At 35.9% G+C, this 21,555-nt stretch overlaps 1 protein-coding gene across 7 annotated transcripts in view; it reads left to right on the plus strand.

Annotated features, from left to right (window-relative positions):
• The window catches only part of LOC128019902 (dachshund homolog 1), a 103,420-nt gene extending 82,141 nt beyond the window's left edge, over nt 1-21,279 (plus strand). For 2 of the 7 annotated variants that reach the window (XM_052606238.1, XM_052606243.1), the window contains exons 7-11: nt 10,656-10,801; nt 11,782-11,929; nt 14,045-14,188; nt 15,244-15,312; nt 19,240-21,279. In XM_052606238.1, the coding sequence (XP_052462198.1) occupies nt 10,656-10,801; nt 11,782-11,929; nt 14,045-14,188; nt 15,244-15,312; nt 19,240-19,280 (548 nt within the window). In that variant the 3' untranslated portion in view covers nt 19,281-21,279. Of the gene's footprint in view, nt 1-10,655; nt 10,802-11,781; nt 11,930-14,044; nt 14,189-14,271; nt 14,318-15,243; nt 15,313-19,239 lie in introns of all 7 variants that reach the window. The other 5 variants (XM_052606239.1, XM_052606244.1, XM_052606241.1 and 2 more) reach the window with 4 other exon arrangements.
• The last annotated feature ends 276 nt before the right edge of the window (nt 21,280-21,555 follow it).

Genomic DNA, 21,555 nt, shown 5'->3' on the forward strand with positions numbered 1-21,555 from the left:
CAAATGTGGGCCGTCCCTCCAGGACACGGCGCTTCATTTAGATATTTGTTCTCCCTCATGAATGTTCCATTACGTGATACCATGGACTGCTAATCACATTCCACAAGAAAGACAGTGCTTTTAGGAATGTTGAAAAGCAAGAGCTTCTTTCTAATCTTTGAAATGCCTTAAAAGTGACAGAATGCTTTCTCCTGCCAGGATGTAAGGCTCAGATAGAGAGATAAATATGCTGTGGTCAGCTAAGAGTATCTCGCGAACAGAGAGGCAAATTTAATAATGTATTATCATTCACTAGAGAAGGTGAAATCTCCTTGTCCATCACAACATGCCAGGGCCGTTTTATGTTACCCTTCATTTCAAAGGGAGAAATGTGCTGCACCTGCTCTGATAAAAATAAAAAGATGCAGCTCTTGGCCAAGAGGGTAAGAGCTTTGTTTTTTGACTAGTTCCACCGTTTTCCATTCTCTCCGTTTGCAAGGGACTTTCTTTTTGTTTTGCTCTAGAAGGGCAATTACAATGAAAGTGGTTCCATATGCAGCACATAGTCTCTTTGTGAATTCTAAGTACATATCAGAGCATCTGCCCTTAAGGATATGCACACTGCTGTGAACAAATGTATAATTTGTTTGCCCTTGGACAAAAGAAATGTAACAATTAGCAATGTAGTTTCTGCTAATTTGTGATTCAAAATGCGAAAAGCTTAAGAACAAATGTGTTAAGGAAAAACTGACTTCTTATGACCCAGACATCCTAGACATAACAATTAAATACCTCAGAGATCATTGTTTTCTGTGCACAGTTTTGTTTTGTAAACAGCATGTTTTGAGGCTGATATACCAGACGTAACAATTAAACAATTAAAACGGATGTTTTGCGGACTTAAAAACACAGATTACACTTTGTAGTTTAATCAAAACCCCTTTTAAAGGGATAATTCATCCCAAAATTAAAATTCTGTTTCTTTGTTTGGAGCCCACTGACTTTCAAAACTTCTTCTCATGCAGGTTTGGAATTACACAATAAATTCATTTTTACGGGGAATTACCCTTTAATATCTCATTGGAGTTCTCACATAGTAGAGTTGCTCTCTTATTAAGCTGCTGAGTTTAGGGCAAAGTGTGACAAATTTTTAAATTTCACTGTTCCGTAATTATCAACGGATACTTAGGGCTATTCTATCCTTTGACTGCGGACAAAATCGCTCCTAATAAAAGAGAATTGGGGGTGAAAAACAGTGGGAAGACTAATTCTCTTCTCTCTCACATTTGAAAGCTCAAGTGTTCCAGTCACCTTGACTTCGCAGCCACAGGCCTGGAGTTGCTGTTGCTTTTCCCGCCTAACCCCGGCCTGTCAATTAGGTGTTTAAAAATTAATCTCTTTAACTGGAAATACCATGCCAGCTTTCTTCCATCTGTAAATGGAGTGTTATTAATTCAAGCTGCGCAAAGCCAGTGTTATGAATAATGTTATCAAAACAGATTTCCACACGTTTAACACATCACCCGCTTTTAAAAATCCTAAGTATTTTTATATAGCTGTTAACCAGATGCAAATGGATTTGCATCCATTTTCTTCTGCTCATGAGGGCATGAGAGACAGAGAGAGAGGGCGTCAGACGGGGGGCTCCTAAGCTCTGCTTTTTAAAAAGTTTACATTTACATTTCTTTTTGTCTTTCATCTTCGTTCTCCTAAACCGGCTCAGAACATAGAGCTTGGATTAGTGCCAGAGTCAATTGCCGCCCCAAACATCCTCATTCCCTGTAGGATTGCTGTGAATCACATTAATATATCCGCCTGTCTCCGATGGAACGCACTCCACTGTGATCAGACTGCAGACTATCTTCCATTTCTCAGTGTTCGAGTGCTTGTTCTATCAAAGCTTTTTGATTATGTCTGTTATTTTACTCCTTGTTTGAATTTCTAATGTCATTGTGTGTAAAATGTGGAAGGCATTTACATATTGGCACCAAAACACATTTATTGCCATGTAAGAACCCCGATGATTGCATTCTTGAAAGATGTAGCAAATTCAACCAGATGTGAGCTGAGGACAATTCCAGTTAACAAAAATAAATAAAGACATCCCCACATACTCATCCCTAGAGGTGATTAGCACTAGATTGTACAGGAGGCTTGAGTGTGATTGTAGTAATCTATCTTTCAGCTGTGCACCAGTAAGCATTCAATGATCAGTAAATCTGGCCTGATTCCTCCTGTAATGCATGCTAATAATAACGCCCTTATAATGATTGTCACCCCCGAAATAGACTGTAAACAATACAATCCACTACATATCAGTCCTTGAATACATTAGCTTTTCAAAAGGCATTTAATTTAAAGGCACTCGAGAGTATTAGTTACTCAAACTTCTTTACCTTTATTAATTGGGTTATGCAACACTCTCTCACCAATACCATCCACCTTTGAGGAGTGTCTGTTTATGACATCGTTGGTAGTCATTGTATGGAGAGTTCAGTCTTCCTGTAGAATGCTCACTTAAAGGACCAAAAGAAGTGTAGGGTGCTTTTTAATGCAGTCATCACAGCCAGTCAAGCCTTTAATCCTCAGCGGTCCAATAATGACATCCCCTCTGCATTTATTACTTTGAAGAGCATGGAAAAACGCTGACTTTGAGCAAATGAACACTCTGACCTTTTGCAATAAATATGACACAGGCCATATAAAAAGACAAGATATCTTCTTCTGCTGAGGTTTGCATCAGAAACTTTGCATTGTCGCTGCTGTATGGCCCACCACCTGAAAACAAGATGTTTGTGACAATACTGAACATGGAATCACGTGTTCAATGTTTTTTCAAAAAAAAAAATAGATATCTTTTTTTAATTTTTTTTTTAAGTTTTGTATATATACAATGAAAGTCAATAGGATCCAATGTTGTTTCGGACCTTATTGACAGTAATTGTTTGGACAACAACAGTCAAAACTTAAAAATTAAATCGATAAGCTACAAAATGTTGATTTTGACAATATCAGCAACTGTGTAAATAATGCATAAAAATGCAGTCTAATGATGTAGCAGTACTTAAGTACTCATGTCATATTGAGAACAATACAAATGGTTTTGAACCACAAAACCACAGGTCTATTTAAACTTTTCATAAAAAAAAAATCATTAATCTAACTCTTCTAAATCTTATTATGATTATTGGAGTATATATGTATAATGATAGTAAAATGATATAAAAGTATAATGATAGAAAAGTTGATCTCAGATAAGTTGTTAGATCTTTAGAGAGATCTCTTTTTCATTATTTATTTGATCTAAGATAAATTATGTGCACTGTGAATGTGTCTTAAAATCTTCACTTTTTGTGGTGTGACCTCTTGCTACAGTTAGCTGCAACCACACAAGGCCTTTTTTTTAACTGCTCATCATCAAGGATGCTTTTGTTTTTATCCCTGACCATGTGTGACAGTTAAGGATTTATGAAGATTTCCTCCCCTTTGCCTGCCCATCTGTGCGGCTGTCTTCAGCGTGGCCTTGAGAATATGTTTCAATTTATTAAGCCAAACCAAAGGACTCATCATTTCAGAAGAGGGGTGCGGAGTGACACACAGAATTGGTTATTAATGGAAAGTCTCTGCCACAGGGCAGTTGAAATTTAATGATATCCTACAAGAAAATATGATGGTGTCACTTTCCCAAAAGTCATGCGAAATGTCAGCGTTTTAAGGTCCCGACGCTAATTTTATGCCCGTGCACAGTAATGTTTGGGAGCGCATTGAGGAAACACGGCCCAGTGCCTGTGCTGATTATCCCCCTCACCTTCCTTGTGCTCTCAAATGGGTTTGTGCAGCAAGCGATTTAATCTCTAAGTGTAGGGAACATTAGTGGAGAGAGAGAAGCACCACTGTGCATTTCTCAGAGATAAGGCTTTTCAAGCCAAATGTTACCTGTTAATCCAGGGCCGACCAACTCCAGCACTTGACTTTGACTCTCAGCAGGAATTTGGTAAAGGCTAATTTTCATCTTGGAATTAAAGAGCAGAAAAGAGCAAAGCCAAGTGGGTGTTAGCGGGGTTAGCGGTTCTGTGGTAGATAGCTGTGTTTCCGTAACACATATGCCGTAGTGTCTGTGTTAACCATGCCCATATGCACAACATATGCACTTTTAAGTCATTCTAAAGGAATTTACCCACTAAGGATCAATCATTCTATTATTATTTGGATTGTTCTGTCATTCCATCAAACTATCTCTCTGTCATTCTGCCCATAAAACCTATATTTAAGGCTTTTAAAACATTTAAAAAAATCGGATTTTTCTATTTAAAATTAGTTACATAAATTTTCATTGAATTTCAAATTATTTGAATTCTTTTTTCTTGCGTTCAAATTTGAATTGCAATTCTACATTCTGTTGGACACCTCAATTCAAATTCAGTTTAAGTTCATTATAATATTTGCATACTAAGAAGTGTTTGGTCTTTTTCTTTGTTAACCTTCTTTATCCATCTAGTATCCATTTATTTAACATTTTTAATATTATTTATTCATTCATACATTTATTTATTTATTCTTTTATTTATTTACTCATTGTTAGTTTTTTTTTTTTTTTTTTTTTTTTTTTTTACATACTTAAAATGTTTGATCTGCCTATTTGTTTGGCTTTCATTTTCAGGATGCAAGAGTAGACAGAAAACATTAGGAGAAAGAGAGGGGAACAGGGTCGTAAGTAATTACATACTCCAACCTAGCTTACTTAACTTTTACCTAAAAATATGTTTGGTGCTCTTATGTTCAGTACTCATTCTAGTGATGCTTTTGCATTTTTTAAAAGAGCTTCTTTAAACGGATCAGTTACGGAAATGGGTGGCAGTCTGACACAGACACTTTAAACATAGGCTATATAAACTTTGGTTTAGGTCAATAAAAACAGTTTGCTGTTGAACTATTTAAAGGAATGCAGAAGAGAAAGAAGATGAAGCAGTTTTAAAGATTAGCCTCTGTGTAATGCGCTGTTTTCTCCATTTATGAGACTGAAAGGTCATAACCACTCCCTTGGAAGGAGGCAACTTCTTCAGCCCCATTGGCAGGTCAAATAAAATGTAATTGTCTGCTGTAGGCAGCGGCAGCCTTTGCAGAGAGGGGAACGGACATCCTCCACGTTTTAAACATTCAATTCTCCTGCTGAGAGGAACACAGGTTTGCAAGGACACAGGCTTCACCTGTCAATATATCACAATGACTGGCTAGCCAAATGCTGCAATGCTTTTTTCCTCTCTCTCCCTTTCTCTCTCCCTTTCTTCCTCCTCCGGCTCAGTGCCTTCATTGGAGAAATCAGCTGAAAGGTCCACTGGGACTTCAATTCAAACACTGCAACTTGCAACATATGGCACATTTTCAGCTCCCAAGGTCAATTAAAGCTATTTATTGAGAGAATGTTGCTAAATTTCCCAAGGTTTCCACTCATTTTATCTCAGAGTGCCTTGTCTATCATATTAAAAATCTGTTGAGTGGTTTACGGTATCCTTGTCGTGACTTTCCATCAAAGATATCAAAGACATGACATTTTATCTTCTCTTATCGCAAACATAATTTTTTCTCTCTGTCCTTTTCCTCAGAGCAGCCTTGTCCAAACACAGCTCACAATACAAATCTAATAACATGTAAATTGGCGATAAGTCCAGATCCCTCCGAGTGATATTTTTTTTTTTACATTCATAGTTTGTCAAGTCGATTTCTGAGCCCGTTTTAGCAGAACAACACATAAGGACTGAGAGAATTAACATGAAAGGTGATTTATCATTGCTACCACACTGTCAAGGACTCCCACTGCTGCCACGGGAGGGAGGGACGGTGCGTGAGTGCGCGCACATGTTTACGTGTGATTGTGAGTATGTGCGTTGTTTTAAATTATGGCATTTCATTCCAACTGCCTCATATTTACAGAGTCCCATTTTTTTTTTTTTTTTTCGGCTCCTATTATCCAGCAAAACAGTTGCACATGAAATGTTATTTGTGACACGACTGACCTAAAAGGATTTCATAAAGATTATTTTGAGGCAGAAAGCTGCAAACAGACCTGTCACAGCTGCTGCTGGCAGCCCCGTGGAGAAATATCACCTGGAAAGCACAGCTCTCTCCTTCGCTCTCTTCATCATGCTGGCGTCTGGCACTGTAATTAAGTCCAAGTCAATGATTCTGGACCAGTGGCAGAAAATAAACAGCTAAAGCTTGGCCAAAATGGAGTGCTCAAAAACAAGAGAATGCTCACAGACACAACCGCACTCAAGTGTGGTTAATGTTAATGGAGATTGACCAAATAATGGCATATTTTGGTTATTTGAGAGCTGAATTGGTCATTTGAGATGAAATGTGCTGTTTGCTTTCTAATGCATGACAGATTGTTTCCTAGTAACACAGCAATATGAACCACCCTGTGATCCAGTATTGTGTTTGTGGCGAGGTCCTGCTGAGTCTAAAGCAGAAGTTGGTTTAAGCAATGATGTATTATTAATGCCAACACTAAATCCAGGACTACGGTGGCTGTAAACCAAATTCAGGCTTCTGATGTCCAGTTCTCTTCTATTGTTTCTCATTTGTTGATTCAATACATGTTTGGCATCTAAAGAACCAGAGCTGTGAATGTGACAAAGATGTAGTAATTTCATAGAATTCATATAATTCACTCTGTTTACATGATCGGTTTATTACGGCACAAAGCGATGTCATCCAACAGCATTAAAAAGAGATTTTCTTGTGTTTTTTTTTTTTTTTTTTTTTTTTTCCCGTTTCATTTGATTGCAAGCAAACACACATCCATTAGTCCATTAGTCAGGTCACCCATTGTCGGTAATGAACTGTAGTAAAATGTTAGTTAAATTGGGGAATGATTGTAGGAAACCCTCCACGGATTCCCATCACTCCTCTTTGCCTTTCCTCCATCCAAGAATTGTGAATCGTAAAGTCTTAATAGTGGTGGCTGATATTCAACTGTTGGTTGGCTGGAAGTTTCCAGGGCATTTGCAGATGCTCTGAATAATCTCTTATGTTTTGCTGCAATCTGCTGCTGAGATGGTTGAAATAAATACTTTAAACTAATTAATGTAGGACCAGCTGTTACCAAGCCTTGGCTGGCTTTGGTGAATACTGATGGCAGAAGAGGGGCTTCTCAAGTCGTTCCATGTTTGTGCATGACTTAGGGAGTCATATAAACACATATTAATTCTGTAAGAGAGCCTGATTCTGGGGTTTGGTACTTAAACTAAAATGCATGAAAAATACAACTGTAGGCTATAATTTACTGTTGTATATTATGAATTAAAAAGGCATTTGTTATGCGTTATAATACACTTCATGATAGGTTGTGTTCTTGTGAGAATAGAATAGAATAGAATAGAATACTTAATAAAATATTGATTGTACTTAAAGCAAACACCTAACCTAAATTAATAAACATAATGTGTAGTTTATTCCACACCATTATTGCTATAGAGGAATAAATAAATAAATAAATAAAAATTATATGTTTTATATAATTTAAAAAGTTTAATTAAACATATAATTAAATATCTATATTATTTGCATAAAAACATTATTTATAATTCTATAATAAATTAGATAAATTACTAATACTAAAATTTATACTTTTTGGAATAGTTTGTCTTAATTGCAAATAAAAATCGAAAATCAATAATTTCAAATACAAGTAAATTTAGGCACCACAACATTGTAATATACAGTATGAAAAAAAATGAAATGAAATTTTACATTGTTAGATTATTAGTGAGTATTTTAAAGATTAACTTTAAGTGAGTGTTAGATGACAGAAAAAAAAAGATCTAAATGTAAAATGGGGGAAATGAGCATGAACAACGTGGTAGAGATCATCACTGGACCATTGCTGGATCCTCTTCAGTTTGCCTACAAAGCAAACAGGTCTGTGGACGATGCAGTCAACATGGGACTGCAGAGTATTCTACAACATTTCAATAGACCTGGGACATAGGACTTTGTCTGTGGACTTCAGTTTGACCATCAATACCATCATGCCTGTTCTTCTCACAGTGGAACTGACCCAGCTCTCTGTGCCCTCCCCAATTGATCAGAGGATCGCCAGCTTCCTGACAGACTGGCAAGAGCTAGTGAGGCTAGATAAACTTACATCCAAGACTCTCCCCATCAGCACTGGTGCCCCTCAGGGATGTGTAGTCTCTTCACTGCTCTTCTCCCTGTATACGAACAAATGCACTGCAAAAGACTCCTCTGTCAAACTCCTGAAATTTGCAGATGACACTACCATCATCAGCCTCATACACAACAGAGATGAGTCGCTTGGCTTTTAGACAGTTTGAATCATTTGGTTGTGTTCTGGTAGTTGGTGACATGGCCTGTGTGATGTCTTGTTTTGTAGCAGGCAGAATGTTGTATGAGACTTCTGCTGTGATTGGCAGCATGCTATGACAGCGTGAAGATAGTGTCAGCGCAAGGCTCACTGTTTAAAGTGAGTTATGATAGTCTGTGTGTACATGTTTGTGCATGTGTGTGTGGAGATGGATTCAGGGGGTTATGAGACCTGTACATATGTGTGTGTAGTGATGGATGCACACCTATGATAGCCTCTATAAGGCTGTGGCTGTTAAGATAAATGTGGAGTTTTGATGGCCTGTGTGTAAGTGGGTGCGTGTGTGGAGTTAGATGAAGAGTTATGATGGCCAGTGCAGCAGATGGCAGAGGTCTGCCCTAACGGAACTGATGAATGGCAGATGATGTCATCAGGGCACTGACAGGCACTGGTGGCTGCTTACAGGAAGTGAGCAGGAATCTGCTTTACAGTTCAGCCTCACCAGACATCTGCTCAGTGTCCACGCTCACGTTATTCTCTTTCAGATGATGCTCAGAGGACTAGAATTTAAAAAAAAAAAATTATTTAGGTAGGTAGTTGTTGTTAAGGATCTGGCCTGTAACTGAAAAAAAATGTAGGGTCAAACCTCAACTAGTATCACAATTATTTACAAGATATTGTCAAACATTTAGAAAGTCGTGACATTTGCCAAGTATGGTAACCCAAACTCAGAATTGGTGCTCTGCATTTAATCCATCCAAGTACACACACACACACACACACACACACAGCAGTGAGAAGTGAACACACACCCAGAGCAGTGGGCAGCTATAGATCCAGCACCTGGGGGTTCAGTGCCTTGTTCAAGGGCACTTCAGCCATGGGTATTGAGGGTGGAAGAGAGTGCTGTTTATTCACTCCTACAACTCCTGTCAGCACCGAGACTCAAACCGGCGACCTTCGGGTAACTAGTCCAAGACTTTAACCATTAGGTCACAGCTGATGATACATCATCCAATGTATTATAAGGGCAAATAAACTGAAATCATGTTAATGTAAAAGATCCAATAAAAATGTGCATATAGACAAATATTTAAAATTAAAACATTGTCATAATGGCATTAGACAATGAATTCAGACTGAATGATTTTGAGCAGACTATAGGTTATGAAATGGAATTCTACTTCATGGAATTATTAAATAACGAATTTTGAATTATTTGTATTGCAGTACACATGTTCCTGTAGCTTATTGTTGAGCACAGGATCAGCAAAACCAAGTTTCAAAATGCATAATGCATACCAGTATAAAATATTTAGCATATATTGAAAATTGTTTTGGATTAAAGTGTAAATGCAGTGCATGTTGATTGTAACACAACCATTTTCTACACTATAAAGAAAATTATAATGTTTATATAATGCATAATGTTTAACAAGTTGACATAATAATTAATCTCGGAAAGCTCTTTGTAAAGATATGCTTCTTACTTTAGTGTGCTCATCCCAACGTTTTCTCTCCTTATGACATTCAGCAGGATGTCCCAGTGGACTAGGTGATAAAATATATACACTTTAATGTGTCAGCCCCTGTTTTTATTTGTCTGGAACACATAAAATCCTTTTTCTTTTATTTCCAGAGGGTTTTAACTGCAGCCCCACCTGTGACTTTTTACACCTGCACATTTATGTGTCATCCATCGACTGAGAGAGAATAAATGATATTTATTTTACTCCTCTGCTTTGTTCTACCAGGTGCCTCTTGAATCTCATCCAATCATATTGATTTTTTTTAATGCACTGATTCCTTTGAGGAATTTAATTTGTTTGCCCAAAATGGCATTGCCCCTCTGCTGAGGGGGCAGCAATAGTGTTGAAACATGGTCAGTGAGGGTTCACCACCTTGTGCCATATGGCCTTTGTTAAAGCCAGGACCCTTGATATTCTCTACTTGCCATATGCATCTGCTTGAGTGTAGTCATTTCTTATCAGAGAGTTTTCATGCCATATGGAAAGGTTGGGCTTTGTCCCCCAACATATCCATACTTTCCAAAAATGCTAATTCCCTTTTTTTTTTAAATCTCTCATTATATCTGTATGTAAAATCTCTCAAGCGTTTATAGCAACTATAAATACAGAAGCATCAATGATAGAGTGCTGTGTGACACTGACAGAATGGGCTATCAATCATATGTGCTTGATTGGGCATGCTTGTATAGATGTTAATTTTACATCTCAGAAACAATCTGGGTGTATAAACACCAATTCGGGAAAATAATGATTTATTTTACAGCACAGTACTACATGTCATCTGTTGTGCTGAGTGTGTATGTCTGTCTGTTTGCCACCAGAAGAAACCCCCATGTGCACGCCAACAGCAAGAGACTGTTATGAGAGGCTCTCGTTGGCGGGTCAGACTTTACCTCCAGGATTCCCCTCACCCTTCCTATTCCCTGAAGGCCTGTCATCTATAGAGACCCTTCTGACTAACATCCAGGTAAGAGACCTCTTTGTCAGAAGATCTTTAGCAGAAAGTGAAACACACTATGAATAGTTTTACTTGATACAGTTCTCCATGGTTGGTTCAGATGGTCTACTAACTACTAATTAGTGAATTGGCAAGTGAGAAGTTTGTTTTAGAGTAAATTTATGGTGAATATATGTTACGAAGTGTCTTTATACTCAGGGTCCAGTTGCCTGTGTCAGGTGTGGCAAAAGTTAATACAGTACCTTTCTAGGTCCTCCTCAAGCTTTGAAGTTTTTCCCATCAAAACAAATGCATAGTGGTGTACTGTATATTCACCACGACTTCCTTGATCATCACTGCAGTTGTCATGCAAGTAAGACCCAGTCAGAAAGATGAATGTAGTTGATTAACACCGCCTCTGAGACTAATGATGTGGGTACAGTATGGGGAGTGAGAGGTTTGCTCGTTGCTCTTGTGATTTGGCCATCGGATCTATCGCGCTGCTTTCGGCCCCATTGTTAATTAGCAGGACTCAGTTCAGTCAGTCATATTTAATCATGATTTCAGGGTAATGTTTTGATTGAACATTCACACACAAATCAACAAAACGAACCCAAGCAGAAAATTGAGATAAAGCAACTTAGTCTAAATTGGGGTCATAAGAAGAAACAATTAGTATGATATAGCCCATTGCATTTGGCTTAATTGCATGCGTACAGGGAACAGTTGTTTTAATATGGTCACCAAGCGTTTGCACGGCAAATATCGCTTGAAGTGTTGTTTTGAGAAAAGCAGCTGTTTAGATTTGATAATTCTTATACAACCTGCTGCTTCACAAACTGACAAACGGAAGATATTGTATTATACTATTGAGTGATTGTTTTCTTTAAAATACTTTCCTAAGTTTAAGTGCTACTGCTCTAGCATAAAGTAAATTCTTCATACAGTTCATTGATTCTTGAGGACGTGTGTGTGGACTTCGTATGAGGTGAGTTTGTCTTCTGCTGCAGGGTTTGCTGAAGGTGGCAATTGATAATGCCCGCGCTCAGGAGAAACAAGTGCAGCTGGAGAAGACGGAGCTGAAGATGGAGCTGTTTAGAGAGCGTGAGCTCAGAGAAACCCTGGAGAAACAACTGGCTGTTGAGCAGAAGAACAGAGGTGTGTATTACTCAAACACTCATACTCTACAGTACACATGATTTATTATATCTTCTATTGTCTGATTCCTAGTTCTAGAGGCATTTCATGAATAAAGGCAATGCATTTCACTGTACACACCAATCTCATAAATTAACCTTTCCATTTAGGGGCTATATTTGCCCCTGTGAATCGTATTTATGAGGACATATTTGTTTTCTCACCATATAAAAAATATACTACGTGTCATGTCAATTACTTATTTTTAATCAGCTCATTAACATGTATCCTCAGTCTGACTAATTAGGTTGAGTATTTATTACCTATAAAACTGAACCATTATTGTTTTGTCTTATAAAATGTATTAACTAGACTTCACATTTTTTGAGTAAAATGAGAGTGTTGCTTACATGTGTAAAAGTCATTTTGTGTGGTTGCGTAGTGTTGGTAGACAGATTCTGTGTTGTTGTCGGTGATCATAACGGCATTGCTAGGCATTTATTAAAGGTATCCTGGGTAAGTTTTTGTAGAATAATATTTATGAGAAACGATGTGAAAGCAAGCACCATAATTAGGCCTAGAATATAACATTTAAATAGAAATATATCAGATAATAATAAGGTAAATGCCAATCAATTCAGAATCAGTTAATATGTATGTTTGTGGTCCCCTTGTTTTTAAATTTGTGCATAGCTTGTTTGTGCTACGAACATGAACATGGTTACTCAAATCAATTTTTTTTTTTTTTTTTTTTTTACTTTTAATTATTTATAATGGATGCATTAAATTGATGAAAAGTGATACTTTTACATTGTTGAAAAAATCAATTTTAAGTAAATGCTGTTCTTTTGAACTTCCTATTCATTAAAGAATCCTGAAAAACGAAATGTATCATGGTTAACTGTTTTCAGCTGTGATCATATTAAGAAATGCTACTTGAGCAACAAATCAGCACATTCAAATTATTTCTGAAGGATCGTGTGATACTAAAGTAATGGCTGCTGAAAATTCAAATTTTCATAAAAATATCAAAAAGATATTGGACCTATAATTAAAAAGCCACAATAATCATAGCCTCTTTTTGGTCAGTTTTGCATAGGCAAGTACCACTCACATTTTCTTCAGAAAATGCAAAAATCTCATCAACAAATGACCTTTAATGCATCATTATCAAAACATACTTTACAGCATTAAGTGTAAAATTGCAATAAAATGACCTGAAACACCATGTTACAAGCTCAGTTGTTAATTACAAGCGCACGTAAAACATACTGCCAAAGTGACAGAGACAAGGTCATAAATTGAGCAAAATGAGGCATATTCACATTACAATCAATACATGAGCACATATTGATTATGTGTGCAGAAGTGCTTGTGGGAATACAGCATATTACCGTAACTACGTACATAGACAACGTCTAAATGCACAGGGTGCATTAGAAAGAAATACAAACTCCTCATTCAAGTGAATGTGGTTAACCTCATAAAAAATATTAATAAGTAATTTAGATGGTAAATGTTTCTAAATTAGCCACAACATTTCTCGAGGGAAGGCCATGATTGGACTACAGATTGATGATAGTTTAGTTAATCATTTTCAACTCTCTTTGAGAAAAGTGATATGTGCATTAACAGATGGCCTCTAGTTACATACTCTATTGTACTCTATTATTGCATGAAAATATAATTATGAATCTACAATTTAAATGATTTAGATTTTTCTGCACAAAAGTATTGCTAAATGTGACTTAATAGTCTCACTTTGTATTTATCTTACATAATGAATCAAATTGAGCTTATTTAGCAAGTTTTACAGAAGGATCCTAATAAATGTGCCTACAGCCCTCCAGCTTTCTTCTGTTTAGTATTCAGCATGCCTCTCTCTTTCTTTATAGAAAGTTTCCTTTAACCTCGTCTCATTGGCATTTTAACCTACTGTAGGTTAATCCAGGTTATCGCTAGCTCAATTATTTCGCTAATGACAATTTCTTTTCACTTGCAACTTTTCTATGAATATTTCCTCAATGACAAGAGTTTGAAAACTCACATCCCCTTCTTGTAGTCCTTAATATCCTAGATACCACTGCATATGACCGGGGTTATTGACTGCTGCCTTTCTGTTTTCTTTTAATGCAGCGATCATTCAGAAGCGATTGAAGAAGGAGAAGAAAGCGAAGAGGAAATTGCAGGAGGCGCTGGAGTATGAGTCAAAACGGCGAGAGCAGGCGGAGCAATCCCTGAAACAGACATCACCCACAGAAAGTCTCAGATCACTCAATGGTACGACACCTTACCAGAACACTGACATACTTCAATTTATTAAAAGGGTATAGAAATTATATGTTTTTCTATTCCCTTTTAAGGTCTTATGAGATGTGTCGAGGATAAGGAATTTGCAGTATTGATGAAGTACGATCCATGTTAAATATCTTTTGTGTGTGTGTGTGTGTGTGTGTGTGTGTGTGTGTGTGTGTGTGTGGTTACTTTCTGACAATAATCTGATGACATATGCTTCAGTATGTTTATAGAACACAGTTAGCAGGTCCTTAACATAAAAAGAAAGAATCTTCATGTCTTCATCACAAAAAGGGTTTTTTACTTGTTACAATTACAAGGTAACTGCACCATTTAATATACAGTGAATGACTAAATATTGATATAAATGGCCATGAGATTGTAAAGAAAATGAAACATGAAATGATACAAATTCAAATGTGTTAGAGAAAAAAAGATGCCAGGAATAATGCCACTATTGACCAATCAGAATCAAGTATTTTGTAGAGATTTCTAATAAGCTCAAATAATATTAGAGAATCCGTGCATAATGATGAAGGGCAATCACAATATATTGTAGTTTAAAATCCATGTGCTGCATAAAAACAAACATTTTCTTTCATTCAGAAAAGGCCCAAAATCTGGTTTTCATGTGTGTACTGGACACAAAGGCTCATTGATGTTATTGTCAATGAAATCTATTAGAAATATATTTACATAATGCTGAAAAATATGATGAATAAGTTTAGAAAATTAGAGATGTTGCCCTGGCAACTGATTAAATTGAAGTACTGTAATTCCTAAAACTATGAAAAAATATAACAGAAATAGAAATAACAAAAATAAAGTTAACTGAGCTTAGCAAGATTATATCAGTCTAACATGTGAAGAAATGCTCTGTTCAGTTATCGCTCATTACCGCTCATTGATTGGTTGAAGTTTCACCCCGACCCGAGCACATCCACCCTCCGCCCATCACCAGAGATGAGGCTAGAAAAACTTTCCTAATTAAGCACAGATGTCATGGATGTTTAATTGTCATTATCTTTTCATTTTGCCAGACTCGTTGACCCAGGAGATAGAGACTGACCGCAGCAGTGGCAGAACAGATGCTGAGAGGACAATACAAGGTACGTGTTTTTGAGGAGACTATAAATCTCAGCTCAGCTCCAGTATATGAGCCGCACTTTAAACTCAGCCTGCTGTTCATGCATGCAGCCTGCCATCTGGGCTGCAGGTCCTACAGTTCAAGAGGAAGGTCAAGATCGGTGGGATCTGTCAGGAGAACATTTCCAGACAGGGAAAATCACACAAATTTGCGTTATGAAAATGGCACGGTCTGCTGAGTTGGAGAGTTGATTCCTTCTGAGTGTGTGAGGGGATTTGATGGGATATTAAATGAGGAACAAGAAGAAGATTAAACATTAAAAAAGCCCTTAAAAAAGCCCACAGAGTCAATGAAAACTGTTCTTTTGTTTTGTAGTTTTTACCAGCAGGGGTATATACAAATATTATTACTGGTAAATGGGAAAGTTCTCCCGAAAATAAATATTCTGTCATAATTTGTTCACCCCCATGTCATTCCAACCTATTGACTTAATTTCTCTCACAAAAATTGGTTTGCTAAATGTTTTTTTTTTTTTTTTTTGAGCCCATTAACTTTGACTCTATGTACAAGAACATTTGAAATATTCTTATTTTATATGGTGTTTTATTTACAAAGTTCAGGAGGATCACATTCAGATAATTAACCTATATATGTGTGTGCGTGTGTGTGTGTATAAATATACATGCTAAATATGCATAACCTTTACTCCATTTATTAAGTGTAAACCTGAAGTATATATTCTGTATGTACCACAGTAAAGATGGTGTTCAGCTTATTAGGTGAAGTTCAAAGATAAGATTCTTTGGATATAAGACAGAGAACCATTTTAAAGATAAATCCCCTTGACAGTAAGACCCTGCCTATGTTGTGTACCTCAGAGTCCAATGTAATTTAATGAGCATAATAAGAAGTTTCATTATCTGAAGATGACCCACAGTGGAGTTACCTCACAAGAGCACAACACGCCCACTCAAATAAATACACATGAACTTTATGGGTGTATGGGTATTTATGGAACTGGTTTAGTCCGGTATTGTTTCACAGAAAACCACTCGCCCATTTGCAGATGTTTCAGTCACACTCTTTTAAATAGACCTTAAGTGTTAAGTCGCTCGCTGCTCTGATGTCTATTTTAATAGTACCCAGCAGCACATGATGCAAAAAAAAAAAAAAAAAAAAAAAAAACTTGTCTTGAGTGGTCTCAATTTCCCTTTGAAAATAGTGTGTGGAAATTGCTATGAAATGTGGTAAATGGCATTTTAATGGCATTAATACCCCATCGCAAGTAAAAGCCCTGTAACCCAGTTTGATTAGCCTAGTTAATTTTTGTGTGTGTGTGTGTGAAGGAAGTTTTTAGTAAAAATAAATGGAGATCTAGTACAAGGAGTACAAGGTTTTACCCGAATAAATCAAATGACATTGACTTGATGAGTAGGATTTTTTTTTTTTTTTCGCAGCATATAATGTCATTAGCATTATGATGGTATGATGGTTCTTATGTCTAAAGATTAATAATTTTTCAGTGTTAATTGCTAGATCCAGAAAGTTAGCGTAAGCATAAAGAGAAGATAGTTCATTATTCAAATTGCTTTTGTCTGTACTTTTTTGAGCAGATATAGTAGAATACGAGGCACTGAGGTAATTTGAACTGTAAAGAAATGTGTAAAAAATGTTTTCTTTTAAGTATGTTGTCACTGGCAAAACTGTAGTCATTGCTTCACAACGAATCTTTTCATAGGTTTTTCTGTCAGTGGCCTTGAAAGACTTACTAAAAAAAAAAAGAAAAAAAGGCCACAGGAAGTGTGTGTATAATAATATGTTGTGCGTGTTAAGTTTTAACAACATTTTGTGTGTGTGTGTGTGTGTGTTCATGTCATGGTTGTTGTGGCCTACAACTAGTGTGGCATAATTACTCTCAAATGGCAAAAACATAAAAAAAGATGCTGATAAATTACACTTGCACGAGGAGGAAAAATTATATTCCAACCCGTATACAAAAAATAAATAAATTAAAAAAAACAAAGAGACGTGCTATAATTTCAGCACTTGGCTGTTGGGGGGGAAAAATTATGAGAGCATAATTTCTGAGAACTAATTATTTCTATTTGTCTTTTGTCACACTCTGTAATTCTGCTATATTAACACAGTCTGTGTTTATTAATTGCTTTTCCAGTGTTTTGAATCCATTCCAAGAATAAGCTTGACTGTTTTTCCTGGCTCCGTGCTTCTGGGAGTACATCTCACCACTAATTCCTTGCGATACCGAATGTAATATCTCCCCGGTATCTCTTCCCGATGCTCAGTGCTCAACTCTCTGTGTTTTCTGCAAGTTTACATGACCCTGTGAGGGGAGATAAAGTTATTTGTTGCAAGATTAAACATCAAAACAGTTAAAGTGAAATTAAAATTAAATGAACGAATGTCACTGAAGCAAAAAAGGCTGTAATTAATGGTTCCCTTAATTGTCTTCATAAAGTATTTGCATGGGCATAATTTGCATAATTTACATGTATTAATTAATCTTTCAAAGGAATTTTATGCTGAGAGAAGCCAAAAATTCCTTTGTTTTATTTAGCATCTAATGAAATATTGATCCTCTTTAATGAACTTTTCATCTTGATTTGAATATAAAAATGCCAAAGTTTTAACATATTTTAATGAGGGGGGTTCTTTCATAAAACAACATGGCAGTCATTCGATTTTTCCCACTGCAGAAACATTCCTGGCACTGTTTGCACGAGCTAGTTTAGCTACACTCCATTTGACCCAGAATTAATATGCTAATTCTTACATTTAAGATTAGCTCTCTGCTTGTTTTTGTTATCGTTGTTCTCAGGTTGTTTATATTTAACTGTGTATTTTTATAGTTTAATTGTATATTTTCAACATTGTTTAGTATAAGAAATCTAGAGAATTGTTGTTTGATATCAAAATACTGTATCAATCATACTAAATATCTCCAGCACTTAATAGGCTGCATTCTGACAGATGAAGGCACTCAATATCAAATGCATTTATCGTGACCTGAATAAATATGCACATACCATTTATATAATGGGCTTGATGCTGTGGATAGATTTTTTTTTTTTACATGCCCTGTGAGCCTAGAGCCATATATTTGGTCATATTTCAAATATTTATGTTTAAATAAGAGGCCAGTGAGTGATAAATAACATTAGAGAAAACAAGAAGGCGTATTGCAGCTCTATGCACATGCCACAATTAATCAATGTCTATTAGATTACTAGTTTAATATGAATCAGTATGTATATATTTCAGAGTGAAATAAAATTACAATGCGCATATTTAGCTATGTATAACTAACAATAGAAGACAAAAAACTTTTTACTCAAAATCAATGGATCACACAGTCAAAATGATTTCATATATGTGGTTTTGCTAAGCAATAAAAAAAGTCAGACTCAAGATCTTGTTTAAGCCAATTTTAACACAGAGCTCATCAGAATTACATTTATTTAGTTGCCTTGCCACAGAGAGGAAACACTGCTTAAATGCAGTGATGCAGCATTCCCGGACACAAAGGAAATGTTTTGGTAATAAACGTCAAACAAGCTCCTGAGCCATGCCTAACAGATGCTTTTACCAGAAGAAGCACAGAGAGCTGCCGCTCATTCAAGCATGCACTTGCCAACGAAGATTCTCTGGAAATAGACAAAGCTCATTAGATGGCACATGTCGGAGAAGGCATTGCACAGTAACGGCTACTTTTTTGCACTTAATGCCATTTAGGCGTAGAAAGTGTCATTTGTGATGTGCTACGCATCATAAGTGCAATGTTATGTTCTTAGGATGTGAGATGCATTGATACAGGGTTTACAATATGTAGTTTGTGCATTTGCATTGCATCACTGTTACTTACCCTTACTTTATAGCTCCATTTTGTTCAGTATTCTTATTATTTTTCTCTCCCTTTTTATTTTATCGTTAGCAGATGGAAGACTTTTTCTGAAAACCACAGTGATGTACTAACACCACGGCGTTGAAGACTGGCGGCATGTATCTTATGAAGATTCTCCAGAGTCCCTTTGCAGGGTAATTTAGTTACAGAAACAGGCCAATCACTCATAGAGGTGCATCAAGGGTTTATGCTTGGACTGATGTGGAAGATGGATTGTGTCCGAATGTATTATTAGGACTCTTTTTCTCACTGATATAAACGTTACGTTATGCCAGATGTGGAATTGGATATGATAAGCTGGCGAAGGCAACAATTTGAGCACAGTAAAATGTACCGTTCGGTGCACCTGGTGTTAATATTTACAACAAATTCACAGCACTGAAGATTTTTTATACTGTATTTAAACCAGCGAGAAAGCTTCGAAAATGAAATCTGATTCAGAGGTTTTGTTTTGTATTAAAAAAGGGGAAAAAACATAAATCCTTAATGTCATTACTATTTGCCAAGATGTTAAAGATTCAAACTTGGAGAAGGACCTCTGAAAATGTGAATTTGAATATATGTTGATCAACAGAAAAGACTAATATTTGCTTTTAATGTTTTCTAAACTAGAAGAAAAAAACAATCAAGTTTCATTTCTATCATTATTGTATATAAAAGAACAGAAGATAGGTTAACTCACTCACTTTGGTATTTGTATATAATGTTAAAAGTTGGTATTGTGTATGCAGTAGATCTATTAGGAGAACAATACCAATGTTTATATTGAATTTATAGATTTGGTTTGTTTCTGAGCCATCGTTCTTTCAGTCCGCTGCCACTTTGGTGAGGAAGCATGCAGGCATGTAAATGTGTTGTCCTGAATTCATGTTATTCAATAAATACTTAACTGTGCTGAGCAAACGTACTTAGGGTTTCTTCACTCACGCCCATTTAAAGTTGATGAACACTATGTTTTTGACAGGTATATTTTCAATTTGCAGTGACATGAATCTAATTCTTGTTTGGATTGAATCTCAAATTTATGGAAAAGTTGTACAGATCCCCAAAGCTTATCTACCATCATTACACTCAATTCAGTGTATTACTTTCAGTGATAGGCCCTTTTAAATAATAAGTATTTAATGTATCATATTATAATTCTTCATTATTCTGGTCAATACATGCAACAGGTTCCTGTTGGAAAGTTGCAGACAAAATAGTGTTAGACCATCTTTTTAATCTGAAATAAAAAGAAAAGATAACTTTAAAATAATTCTTCATAATTTCCCCATGTGGATGATATTTGATTAAAAAAAGTGTATTTAATTTATCTTTTTCATTTGTAATTTTTCATCAAACTGCAGAACTGTAATAATAATAATTAAAAAAAAAAAAAAAAGTATACATTTTATAATGGATTGTTGGCAACACATTGTTGGCAACAAATACATGAATTCTTCTTTTTCCAATTCTTCTTCTTCTTTTGATTATAAAAATAAAAAAAATATTAAGAAGATTCTTCAGTTATTTGACGGAACTTTTAATAATTGCCAGCAAAGATTGCAAGCATCTACTCCAGTCCTTCACATACACAGCATTTTTTTTCTTTATAAAAGCTAAAATCAAGTAATCATGGCAATACCAAACTCACATTTAAATAAAGATTGAAACAATTCAGCCGGATGAGTTAAATTACACAGTGCTAATTAATGGTTATATTGAATATATTAAATAATAGATTACAGGCTTTTATTCTACCAAGTAGATGATGATGATGGTGATGAGGCACTTATTGGATAATCAAGAAAAATGTGTTGAAAGGATCCTTTATTAGATGGATGTTTCTAATGTTACGGGGCAGCTATTTATACTATAATCATAGACATTATTTTGTCACACATTTGTCCTCAGTCTGTAACAATTCAAATGTCTATTGTGTTAAACTACATGTTAAAGTATCTTTTACCTCGTCAACGAGGACTTGCTTTTAAGTTTATTTTTATGTGATGTAAACACTGTAGCGAGATTTATGGACATTTTGTTCCTTATTTCTTTCTATGGCAGTAAAGAAAACGTCTAAATATTGAAGGAATGTCTTGTTTTAAAGTGTTTTTCCTTCTTTTCTGATCCTGTCTCCTTTAATGACACAGTATGTAAGAGAGTGTGTGTGTGTGCGTGTGTGAGTGTGTTTATGCACACATACACAGAAGTGTATCTGGAGTTGCTGAGTGTGTCTGTTTTCTATTCTATGGTGTCATATAAGGTAATAAAATATTTGTGAATCACAGATTATTAGACTAAGCTCTTTTGCGGATGAATAACTGTCATTATAAACAACTTGAGAGAGTTTATGGGTGTTGACTC

Source organism: Carassius gibelio, chromosome A9 (assembly GCF_023724105.1).
Source record: "Carassius gibelio isolate Cgi1373 ecotype wild population from Czech Republic chromosome A9, carGib1.2-hapl.c, whole genome shotgun sequence".
Lineage (NCBI taxonomy): Eukaryota > Metazoa > Chordata > Actinopteri > Cypriniformes > Cyprinidae > Carassius > Carassius gibelio.